At 47.2% G+C, this 12400-nt stretch overlaps 2 protein-coding genes across 2 annotated transcripts; both read left to right on the top strand.

Annotated features, from left to right (window-relative positions):
- Positions 1 to 1521: 1521 nt before the first annotated feature.
- LOC120659349 (uncharacterized oxidoreductase At1g06690, chloroplastic-like) lies at positions 1522 to 5804 on the top strand. Its single transcript, XM_039937465.1, has 8 exons — positions 1522 to 1977; positions 2920 to 3016; positions 3078 to 3272; positions 3362 to 3384; positions 3462 to 4354; positions 4841 to 4953; positions 5108 to 5167; positions 5349 to 5804. Exons 1-5 carry the CDS (start codon positions 1749 to 1751, stop codon positions 3560 to 3562), a joined length of 645 nt encoding a protein of 214 aa, XP_039793399.1. The 5' UTR covers positions 1522 to 1748; the 3' UTR covers positions 3563 to 4354; positions 4841 to 4953; positions 5108 to 5167; positions 5349 to 5804.
- A 459-nt stretch (positions 5805 to 6263) lies between these two features.
- Positions 6264 to 11580, top strand: LOC120659348. The gene is made up of 5 exons (XM_039937464.1): positions 6264 to 7135; positions 7364 to 7481; positions 7564 to 7656; positions 7937 to 8140; positions 11105 to 11580. The coding sequence occupies exons 1-5, from the start codon at positions 6840 to 6842 to the stop codon at positions 11363 to 11365; spliced, it is 972 nt and encodes a 323-aa protein (XP_039793398.1). The 5' UTR covers positions 6264 to 6839; the 3' UTR covers positions 11366 to 11580.
- The last annotated feature ends 820 nt before the right edge of the window (positions 11581 to 12400 follow it).

Here is a 12400-nt window from a genome sequence, read left to right as displayed (position 1 = left end):
GGGTTACTGTAGCACTTATGACTAATAATTAGGCTTAAAAGATTCGTCTCGTCATGTACATCCAAACTGTGTAATTAGTTTTGTTATTTAATTACATTTAGTGTTTCATACGTGTGTTTAAAGGGGAGGTGAAAAATTTTTGGGTGAAAATTTTTGGAAACTAAACGCGCCCTTACATTTGTTAGAACTGTTGCTGAATGCACTCTGCCAAATGCTGCTTGCCTTGTCGACAAGCTGATTTTTTTGAAAGGAAATGTCGACAAGCTGATAGCATAACTGTGCTTGTAACCAAGGCTCCTTCTGCACCAGATGGATAACGTAAGCTGATTTGTGATTAGAGTCCAGAGCTACAAGTAATTGATTCCTTCATTTTACACGTTTCTGTCATTCTGTCGTCGATGTGCAGTGATGCTGTAATATCGTAACGCTACCGCTTGAGTACATGTGCTGTGTTCACTTCCAAAATTTCTCTCTCCAAACTTTACTATTTACCTATCACATCAAATCTTTTATCTCGTGCATAGAGCATTAAATGTAGATAAATAAAAAAATTAATTGCATAGTTTTGATGTACACGACGAGACGAATCTTTTGAGCCTAGTTAGGTCATAGTAGGACAACAATTATTACAAACAAACGAAAAATAGTACAGTGTGCCACAGTGTCCGATGTAACATTTTTTACCACTATTTTACGGATCTAAACACAGCCATAGCTAATATTCTGCCCTCCTGAACTCAGCAAGTATGATGGCTTTAGTTCTGTCTCTGTACCTTGCATTGCTTCATCACCCATCTTACCCTACGATTCGCGGCCAATTCCCAGGCCTGAGAAGCAGGCCACGTCGCCAACTTTTCCCGACCGTCCGATCGGGCGCGCGAGCGGTCCGGATCTCGCGTTTTCCAGCCATTTTGCATAAAACTCCTCGAACTTTCTCGAAATACAACCCGCCGTCCACTCCCCTCTCTCAAATTTGTTTTCGAATAAGCCCCTAAAGTTTTCTGAAATCAACCCGCAGTCCACGCCACACCTTCTGCCGGCCACCGCTGCGCACCCCACGACCCGGCCGCCGCCCGCCGCCGGCCAAACGCCTCGAGGCCTCGCCCGCCCCCAGCCCGAGCTCACTGGAGAGAGAGAGGAGGGACAGCGGGAGCAGAGGAGCGTAGGCCAGCACGGCATCGCGCGTAGCCCTCGGCCGCGGCGAACGGCGCCGCGCGCCCCACAAGCCGAGTCGAGCTGCCGGCGTGCGCCACCTCGGCCGCCGGCGGATCCGCCGCGCCCGCCGCACGCATCCGTGCTCATGGCCGCCGCCACGCCTTCGTGGTCCCGCTCGGGACCGCCGCCGCACTGCGCCCCCGCTCGAGGCCGCCGCCGCGCCCCTGCTCGGCAGAGGCCTCGCCCCCTGCCAGCCAGAGCTCCGGCCGCGCCCAGGGGAGAGAGAGAAGGAGAGGGAGAGAGTGGGGAGGGACTGAGCCAGGAGAGGGCGCACGGCAACACGGCGCCGCGGGCAGCCCTCGCCCGTGCAGGCCGGCCGCCGCGCGCGGCGGCGGCGGCGGCGGGGCCACCTGCGGCTCCACGCCCGCCACCGACCCCCATCTCTCCTGGCCAAACAAATCCCGCGCCTCCCCGGCACCACTCGCCACCACCGCACCGCAGCAGCACAGCACGGCCCCCGCGCCAGAGAAACTATCCACGGCGGGCCCGCGCGCGCAGCGAGCGAGCGAGCGAGCTGCTGCTCCGACGATACGATGATGGCCCTGCAGGTCGCCGGCTGCGCCCTGCCGCCCCTCCTCGCGCGGCGGCGGCGCCGCGCGTTCCGCTCGCCCCGCGCGGTGGCGTCGGACGCCGCGCCGGCGGCGGCGAGGGAGGAGGACGGCAAGGTCGCGCTGGGCGGGTCCGGCGTCGCGGTCACCAAGGTCGGCATCGGGGCCTGGTCCTGGGGCGACACCACCTACTGGAACGAGTTCCAGTGGGAGGGTACGTGCTCTCTCCTCCTCGCCACTTCTTGATTCTCATTCAGGATTAATCTGCAGTCCCATTTCTATTCAGATTGCTAGCCATTTCTGCTCTGTTCCACTCTGTTATAAGATCCCAAGGCGTCAGGTGATATACTCATTCAGGATAAAAGTTGGACCGAGCATTAGTAGATCGATGTTTTCAATTGGTTTATGCCGTCGCCAGGTTCATATGGCATCATCGCTATTCAGAGCTTGACATCGTAATTCTGACATTAGCACCACCATGCATGAACTTCATGAGTCCTTGCCTCTGGGCCAACGAGTCTTGCATCATAATGGGGAAAAGAAACCCCATTCGTTTTTGTCATGGTTGCTACTACTGCCGTGAAATTCGATAAAGATTATGACAGAAAAATAAAAGACCCCTAAAAAAAAGAAAAATAAAAGAAGTGTGTGTTATTGATGTTAGGATACTGACCAATAACCTCGCTCATAGTTCACTCACTTGGAGGTCAAGAAGTGTGATCCAGGATCCTGTACTTGAATTCCTGATTTCTAGCATATGGTCGCCGTTGGTTGCCCTGAAATTATGGTCATCCTTTTTACATTCACATGAGGTGCCTGTTACTTTGACCATTAGAAACCGTATAAGGCGTTTATCGGATTTTAGCTCTGCAATGAGTCCTATCCAGTATATGCTCTGGGAGACTTTATCTCCACTATCATATATTTTGCCCGGCGCTTTTGCTCTCTGTAACTAACTCTCATATATTTTGCCTCCAACTGTAACCAACCTATATAAAATATCTGACTGAGTCTGAAATGGTTAATGAAATTGACTAACCTTCCACTGTCAGAACTGTTGCACGCCTCTCGTTGTAAAACATGGGAATTGTTATCCTTGGACTTTTTTTTTAACGGCAAACTTCAACACGATGATAAAGTCTCTGAAAAATGGCAGATAGGAAACTGAAGGCAGCAAAAGGAGCATTTGATGCGAGCATCGATTGTGGAATAACTTTCTTTGATACTGCTGAAGTATACGGAGCTGGGGTAAGAACCAAAATGGTTCACGTTTTGTCATCCAACCAGTGCATACCCTAAATTTAAACTTTAAACTATATCTGTTCTGAAACCATCTCTTTCCATCAGATTCATTAAGGAAAGGCAACAAAAGGAACAAGTCGAAGTGGCCATCGCAACAAAGTTTGCAGCTCTTCCATGGAGGTTTGGCCGTGGAAGTGTCATCTGTGCACTGAAGGCCTCATTGGATCGCCTTGGCGTGTCTTCAGTTGAGCTCTACCAACTTCATTGGTTGGCTCATCATCCTTTCAATCGACTTTGTTTTCCTCCCCTGTTGACTCCATTGACTAACTTAGCCACTCTTCGCATTTCCTTTTCAGGCCAGGGATATGGGGCAATGAAGGTATCCACAACGAGGCTTACCACATAAATATGTAACCCTCTTTAGGACGTCAATCTCACTGTTCTTACATGGTTTAGGTTACCTGGATGGCCTTGGAGATGCTGTTGAGCAAGGTCTTGTGAAAGCTGTTGGAGTCTCAAACTACAGCGGTTGTTGTCTGACTTTCGTATTTTTATGATACGATTCAACCCGAGCGCCGCTGGCTGCGGTGACGGCCGCACGGTGAGCCGTTATTTTAGTTGGGCGCCGCCGAGGCCTCCGCGTCGCCACTACAGCCTGGCATGCCGACGGCCTCGTAGCCTGAAGGCAGCTAGCACGCTGGATGCCTGTGCTGCCCGCTCCGCCGCGCCGCCGCTGGAGTTCGGCGCTGCCTGCCAAAGAGTACCAGCTACGAACTAAGCAGGGACCGCCTCGCGCGATCAGAGAGGAGATGGGAAACCGCGGCTGCCTGCGGAGCTGTGCGATGCCGCCGTCATTGCTGCCTGTGCACGACGGCCGGCGCTCCGTCGCCCCCAACTGCGTGCATGGGCCTGCGCACTGCTGCCTTGCATTTTATTAAGACCTTTTTCCAACACTCGGCCATCTCCTTCCCTCCATCATGGTTGTGCCATGCCTGGCCGAAGCAGCAGCGAGCAGCGGCCATACCTGGCCCATGGGAGTGACGGGGCTACTCCATGCCCCCTTGATCCCCAACTTCACAGTCTTGACTAAGATTTGTCCATTTTCTGATTCTAACTGCAGCTCACATCAAGCCATAATTGCTGCCTGCAAGGTGCTCGACAAAATGCTCCAGTGACGACATGATGTTTGGAGCTCTGTTGGCAAAGGAGAAATTCTTTGGCAAAGTTGAAGATGTGGCCTATGAACTCGGATCCCAGTACCAGTACAACAGACGCATAATGTCCCAATAATGGTCCTCTTCTCTGCTAGATTGGAACATCAAACCTTGCAGTATCATGTACTCTCCAAGGTATAATGATTAATTGGACTCCTGCAAGTTTTCTATGGCATTTTTGTTGTCAAATATTTGTCGTGTACCGTGCTGCTATTATAAAGGATCACATTATTATTTGCAATTCTTTGTAATTGTGTCGCATTCGGTTACTTAGAATCATTCTGTATTTCAGCTATTTATGTGGCAAACTAAACTAAGTACATTTTCCAAGGAAAGAACTAAGTTAGGTACTTTTGTTTAGTTGCACTTAGAATCCTTCATATTTCATTCCTCACACTATTTATGATAGTTATTGCGTTATGCACTTTTGTTTAGATGAAGATGCCTTAGTTGGTGTGGACTGCATACTGAACTGTGACATCACCTCAAAGTTACCTTCTAATTCATCAGAAAATTCTTGCCTTGAGCTATCTATTGTAGTAATCAAACCATTCTATATGTGCTTTTCCTTTATATAAGATTTTCTAATATTTGTTTACTTCATGCTGGTAATGATGATAGGGCTCAAAGGATGACCGATTTTCAGTCAATGAAAAATCTTTCAAAGGCAATTGACTTTGCTAAGAGGAATTTGCTCGCTGGAAATAAAATTATACTTGTATGCTGTCAAAATGGTAAGTTAACAGAGTCCACCCCCGCCCCCCTCCCCCCAAAAAAAAGGGTTGTCTCATCTGACTTTCTTGCACTACGGATCAGAATGGCATATGCTTTCTTGCATTTGTTTGTTCAATTAATTGAGCTCTAATTTGTTGTTTTGGTCCCCTTCAGGAGAAGATATAATTATTTGTGTTTCCTTGGCAATAGTGACATTGTTGTTCGATGATAACGGTAAGTCTAACCTTGATTACAAAGATTGCAGCAGATATGATTTTGCTTCTCTTGCAAAAATGGTACAACAAAGATTTTAGTCTCTTGTTAATTTGCATTCATACAAAAAATTATTAATTCCTGCGTATGCAATTTAGTATGTCATGCGTGGTTACATCATGAATTAATTGTTTCTTCCGAGGATGCTTTGACTGTGTCCATTCTTTCATGAAAAGAGACATCGCAAGATTGGAGATGACGAAGAGGCTGGTATATATTCATTTGCAAATTTGCAGTAAATGCACAGCCATCTAGAGGAAACTTGAAACAGGTCTATGATTCATTGCTTGTATGCATGGAGTTTCTATTGGTTTGAACTTTAGAGTTGGTCTTTCACGCCATTTTATGAGATATGGTTATACTGAGAAACAATAGTTCGATCATGAAAGTTCCACTTTGTAAGGTCGATTTCACATTTGAATTTGATGGGTGATGGATACAAGTAGAATATGCCATAAAAATAGCAATGATCAATCATATGTAGATCATGCTATTTATCTTATTAATTATATTGGACGTATGTCACCAAGATATATCGTGGACATATTTGTCAAGATACAAGCATTCAGGAGATATTTCTACAATTGAAATTAGTTTACAAAACTTGATTTGTCTCATTTTCGTATATGGTATCAACATTTTTTCCTTGCAATGAATCCTATCACAAATATAATATTTCTGTATTTCAACCATTTGATCTATTCCATCATACATATGGTTAACATTTCTGAAACACTCTGCTTGAAGTAGGATTTTGTGGTCTACTCTGAATGATGACACCATGGAGAATCATGCTTTGTGAATACTCCTAAATATACCAAGTATGGTTGTAACACCTGAAGTTGCCCTATCAGAAATCATGCAATCAGTAAACATAAAAGATTACAAATGATGAGAGCAGTCTGAAAATCTGAAACAATAAATATTATATGCACGAATTAAAGTTCGCATCAACTACAAACATACGTGCAAAATATAGTCCACATACTGGTCATACGCGGCAATGCCGCGACCATTTCTAGTGGCAACGATTTATGGAAAGTTTGCAATTGCAGATTTTTCCTTGGGTATCTATTTCTATTTGGATGCCTTTTATAACCGGATAAAGGTCAATTGTGCTACTTCTCCAAGGGTCAAAAGGGGAGCTGAGATTGGATTATCATGCTTTTGCTATTTTTTTCTATCTGAAAAAGGTGCTTATCCTGTTATCCACATGAGTGGCATGACCACAGATGCAGTTGGAGACGTGGAGTGTAGCCATCCAAGAACCAGAAACAGTACAAAACTCTAATGCAATGGCCTCTTGTGGTCTGTGGCGAGCATCAAGTCAGACAGGATATCTTGACGGATTAGCTACCACCTACTACTTCCACTGCAATAATTTGCCAATCGGTAATTTGGTTCATGCTGTTAAGGAATTTTGAGAAAAGTAATGGTAGCCACGGAGATTGTTCTTTCTGTTGTACAAAAAACGAAGATTTTTCTGAACGCAAAAATAAATAATTCATTCAATTAGATTTTTTTGAATAAATCATTCAATTAGAATTAGAAAAATAGAAAGGTACCAGTCTCCAAAGTGAAACTCTGTCATAGCAAGGCCAGTTTCAGGAAGCGGAGCAGCAGGCCAGCAGCCATGGAGGCGCTCTACCTGCTCGCCTCCTTGGCCGCTACCCTCGTCACCTCCGCTTTCCAATCCCTCCTCCTCTTCCTCCGCGTCCTCTTCCAGCACAGACACGACTCCCGCGGTGGGTCCGCCGACGGCGCCGCCCGGCTGTACGAGGGCCGTGTCCGGCACTCGCGCCGGCGCCCGGCGACGCACGCCTTCGAGTACCCCGTGCGCTACGCGCTCGTCGACCTCGACAGCCTGCCGCTCCCAGACCACCTCTCCGCTGACGAAGCGCGCCGCATCGCCTCCACCTCCGGCCCCGTGTGAGTCCCTCCTCCCTACTGGCTACTGCTGCTACTGAGCGAAAATTTCGCTCATTTTCTAGTAAAAATCGCGCCTTTAGTGCTCTAAAGTCCAAGGGGAGCAATTATTGAGCTGTAAAAATCTCCAATTTGTTATGAGATTGCAAAAGGCAGAGCGGTTTCATGTAGAAGAAGCTTTTCTTGTGAAATGTTTGGCTGCTGATTCGCATTGTTCTATCCTTGGTGAAGGCGTCTCCTGACAATACCCAAGAGCGTGGGGTACGAGCAGAACCCGCTAAGCATTTACTACTGCTACAATTCTGCGGGACTGGGACAAGATGGGGAACTCAGGATGTGCATTGCTGAGGTGAAATTAGTGTTTATGATTCATCTTGATTGGGTTATGGTAAATTATTTGCACTGTCATAATCTCACGATATTTGTGTCAGGTCACAAACACTCCCTGGGGCGAGAGGGTGATGTTTACCTTCCAACCGGACTCTGATCTTGTTGCGAAGCCCTTGCATGTCAGCCCCTTTATGGTATGACCTCACTTAAGAATAATTTTGCTAGCAAAAAGAATGTACCTTGCGTACTCAGATTTCAGAAAATGTGGTATCTGGAACCCTTTTATGGCAAAACTGATAGAATTGACCTATTGAAGTCAAACTTTGCTTGGCTCAGTTCACTTGCTTGAGGGAGCTCATTGCAAATTCTTTGGTGCGGTCGTATAATCAATGTTTCCGATTCTGAAATATGTGTGCTATGTTCACCTCTGTTGCATATTCTTAGTGGGTTTCTTTTTGTTGGCATGAGTTGTAGGATATGCTCGGCAACTGGAGTATTCATGTTGATGCCCCTGGGGATAGCCTATATGTTGTCATATCAGTTCAGCATCCAACACTTGGGAACTATTTCACTGCAGCTTTGCATGCCAAATTAGTTGGACACACAAGTAATTCCTTGAGGCTGGCAACTTTCTTCTGGCTTATGCCACACAAAGTTGCTGCATGGATATACTGGGAGGTAAGAATCCTATGTATTCTGTACCCTTTCTGTGGTTCTGTTTGCGGTTTGTATTTTCACATTGAACAATAAAAACTACCTGACAATTCTCATGAAAAAGCTACAATAGATGTAAAAAATGAGATAAACTTGATGGCTATTCTTTTTTACTCTTCATTCCTGTATGTCGGTATATGAATAATCTGTCATGGTGGTTGAATCAACGTACAAGCACATAATAGTGATTATTTATTGAGTTTATGTTTGGTCTACAGAAAACCTTGAGTTGCAGATCTTGAGAAAGTTTTTTTTTGAGGGTCAACGGGGGGGGGAGCATCCCCACCTGATTTCATTGATGGGCTTTTGAGCAAGCCAAAATGCTACAACACTTGAGTTTCAGCAATTTTACAGCAGCACAACACAACACCTAGATCAGAGAGGGCAACACGCACAGTTCAAGATACAAAGCCAAGACACAAGCTAGAAAGACGACCACCAATCGTCGATGGGAGCCGCCACTGAACAACGTATTCGCCGGATACACTGCAGCCATTGCACCTCCACACCATCCCTCGTAGCTACGCCGCTCCGCTATCACCCTCCATCTGAGGGTCAGGCCAACAGAGTGGGGACTAAAGGCAGCGGAAGGGGCGCAAACCGAAGCTCACCGGAAACGACGACCTTCCCTTTGATGCTGATGGAACCACCTTTCAGAGAACATCCAGGCTCCACGTCTCACCATCCAACGCCATACAAGGGGAGGAAGCCTTGAAGAGGGATGGTGAAAGAGGTGGAAACACCACCTGGCATAAGGTTTGGTGGCACCACCAACAGAAAAATCGCCGACGGAGCAGAGGCGCCGAATGGAGGACACCAATCGATTCACGACAAAAGTCCACAACTAGTATCAGCCTTTCACGAGAACCAGCACCTTGGTAGAGAAGGCAAGCACATCGACTTCATAGAGGAGCAGTCAGCAACAGCACAATGGTGGGAGGAAATCTCGACATTGCCTCCACGGAGGGGAGTGGCACCCAAAGTGTCACCATTGTCGACACCAGCACAGAGGCCGGACTAGGATTCCCTCACAGTTTCCTGCACCCACACATCGTCACCAAGGAAGGTTGGAGGGAAGCTGAGGTTGCCCCCGACGCCAACCACTAATCACCCCCCAAATCACGCCTCAGTGAAGAAAGCGAGTGATGACACAGACCTGCAGGTAGGGGGAGCACTTTTGACAGCCTCCAAGGAGGGAAACGGCGCCTGAAGCGTCGCCATTGTTGGCAGGCATGAAGCCTGGCTGGGATTTCTCCTGGTGCTCCCCCCAAACCATGGCCGCACACCCGTGTTGGCATGCGGTCTGCAGTACGTGAGCTCGTAGTTTCGGAGGGCCGGAGCGCAGATCCGGGCGCCGGCCGCATAGCCGGGCAGCCACTGCACCCCACCACGCACAGATCCAGGCGCCGGCCGCATGGCCGGGCACCGGTTCAACCGCACCCTCACGCCTCGCTGCGAGGGACGAGGACAGCATCCCCGCAAGGCCCGTCCGCCCCCCGGCCACCGGATCTGCATTGGGGGACCGGATCTTGACAACCCGTGCGAGGAGACGGCGGCGTCCAACAGCTCACCCCGCCTCATCCCCGTCAGATTCCGGCGAGCAGGGACTAGATCCGCAAGCATAGAGGCCAGATCTAGAAGGGTGGAGGAGAGATGAGCTCAACGAAGTCAGGCAAGAGTGCTTGTCGCCGGGTTTTCAGAAGTCAGGCAAAGCTTTATTGGAGGAGAGAAAGGAGGGTAGGAGGAGTGAGGGGTTCTGCGGCCGGGGGAAGGCTCGCCGGCGGCGGTTTCTGGGGGCGGAGCGGGTCGCCCCTCCCGTCGCCTGGGAGCGACGCGGAGCGGTACGCGGAGGGGTCTGGATTCGGCTACGTCATCTTGAGAAAGTTTCTAGGATTTTATTTTCTCTTGGCTCCTTTATAGTCATGTTCAAATAACTGTGAGTTTTGAATTATGAAATAGAGTAACAGTTCTTCGTTAGGGTCCATTCCTTAAAAAAAAAGTGATGGCACAACATATTACTGCTCGAAGATACAATCCTTGTACTAGTCATGCTAACATCCCACATACACATTGTACCAGTCATGCTAACATCCCACAAACACACTGAAGGAAATGGAATTTAGGAAGACTGAATACTATGTCCTGATAGCACTCCAGCATAATTTATTAGTTTATTACTCCCTTACGTGGTGTTTTTCAGTCCATTTCTGGTGATAGCATTCATATCCTGGGCAGATGCATTGCACCTTGCAGAGCTGATAAATCTGAAATGCTACCATATATAATAGTTGAAAGTAGCCTAACATAAACGTGCCCTGAAGAAGATAGCAAAACCTTCATTTTTAGTAGCAGAAGCCTGTAATGTTTACGTAAGAGTTCTTCAACAGAGAACAGACACGGTTTAGTAGAACTGAGGATATCAGCAACCGCCTCCCAAGAGAATTCCTGCTAGTACATACTTGAAAATAATTATCGAAATATTCCTAAATTCCTGCTAGTACATACTTGAGAATTCCTGATTTCTCATATAAGCTCATCTGCATACGATCCATTAGACTCCTCAATTTGCATAAGCTATTTGCATCGAAGGCAGGTTTCTCTTTTGTATCGCACAATATGGCGTAATTCTGATAGTTTGGAAGAATTCTCTTCTGGGTATTATACTATTAAACTTTTTCAATAAGTAGACAAGGTTTTATATCGGTATAGTAGCAAAGTTGAAGTGGACGCATCACATTTCATATGCTGATATATTGTCACCAACTGACAAGTGATAACTGATGATCATGGCAATTGCAATCTGTTATGGCTGACACATCATCATCAGCATCTCAGTTGTACTTTGCACATGAGCTGCTGCTACATTCATCTCATTATTCAGTGCTGTTTTCTGGTTAATCTGACTGGTGCTCTGCTGCGATTGTCCAGGCCCTCAGACTTTGGCTGAAGAACGTCAAATTCCTGGACCATCCCAGGTATTTGAGCCTGAATTACAGGGATGAAGCACTGAAGCGTGACCTGGAGCTCCGTTCCACTTGTAGCTTCCTTCTGAAACAGAAGGCAGACAACCAAAGAAGCAGCAGCATCGACGTCTCGCGTGAAATCTCAAACCATCTAGATAGCAAGGGTGACGATAACATCACCAAGAGGTGGTGCATCTGGAGGGATGCTCAATGGCCATGGTCATGACACTACAAAGAGATTCCAATTTGTGCTCATTGCAATACCGTCTGATACTCCCCCCTGTATAATTAATCATCGTCATTTGATTTGATTGATGTGTTTGCAGACACTGCAAGTTGTGAGCACCCGATAATTGACATTGCCCCTTTCATGTTCACTATTAACAAAGAGAAGATTAGTTGCGGCATGTTTTGCTGAAAAGAAACATTTTCTTCAGTTTATGCATCTAGTTTTTGACTAACTTTTTCAGTCTTGTTTCTTGCGTCCCTATGGAATGTGCAAGCAGTACATGTGTGTAGTCTATAGTTTCAAAGGGCACATGTGCCTGATTAATTACTTCCAGCTTTATAAAGTGCCGGATTCTTAGCAGCCAGCCAGGCAAGACACTCATGACTGCTATCTTGAATTATTGGTCAAACTTCTGTAACTTGAATTATTAGTCTTGGAGAAGCTTTGCATCTCCTTTCTCTCTGTCTATATTTTCTTCAAGATTGCATCACCTCATTCCTTTTCCATTGTATAACTATATTCCGATTATACTAGTACATTTCGTCCACATGTGCTGCCTATCATCCGACATGTGCTCTGTGCTCATCCATGGGGATACGATGATGCTGGCTGCTCGGGCTGTAACGGTCATCCTCAGAGGTTCCGTTCTGAATCTTCTGAACGTGACAGTTGTGAGACTTCGCCGCAGTGATTCACAACTCAAAGTTGCTCCGTTTGCCCACTGTTTTTTTTTTCAGGATTCACACGGATTTATTTGCGCGTTCGGATTTAATCTCAGGAAAACCCACGGAATTAGCACGTTAATGAACCTGCGTGCTTGCGTGCGGCGTGCTCCGACATGGGCCCCACAAGTTGGCGAGCAGTGAAACTAACACGTGCTCCCGTGCCTCGTTTTGCACGTCCTGGGATGGAGGAACGGCGACATGAGTAGTGGCGTGCAGCCATGCCAATCCCCATGGGATACGATACGACTCGATTTCCTTTCCATCCAAGTCACATCGACATCGTGCCTTGTAAAGTTGTTGGGTTTGC

This window comes from Panicum virgatum, chromosome 2N (assembly GCF_016808335.1).
Source record: "Panicum virgatum strain AP13 chromosome 2N, P.virgatum_v5, whole genome shotgun sequence".
NCBI lineage: Eukaryota > Viridiplantae > Streptophyta > Magnoliopsida > Poales > Poaceae > Panicum > Panicum virgatum.
The sequence above is the reverse complement of the archived record's forward strand: the minus strand, read 5'-3'. Positions and strand labels throughout refer to the sequence as shown.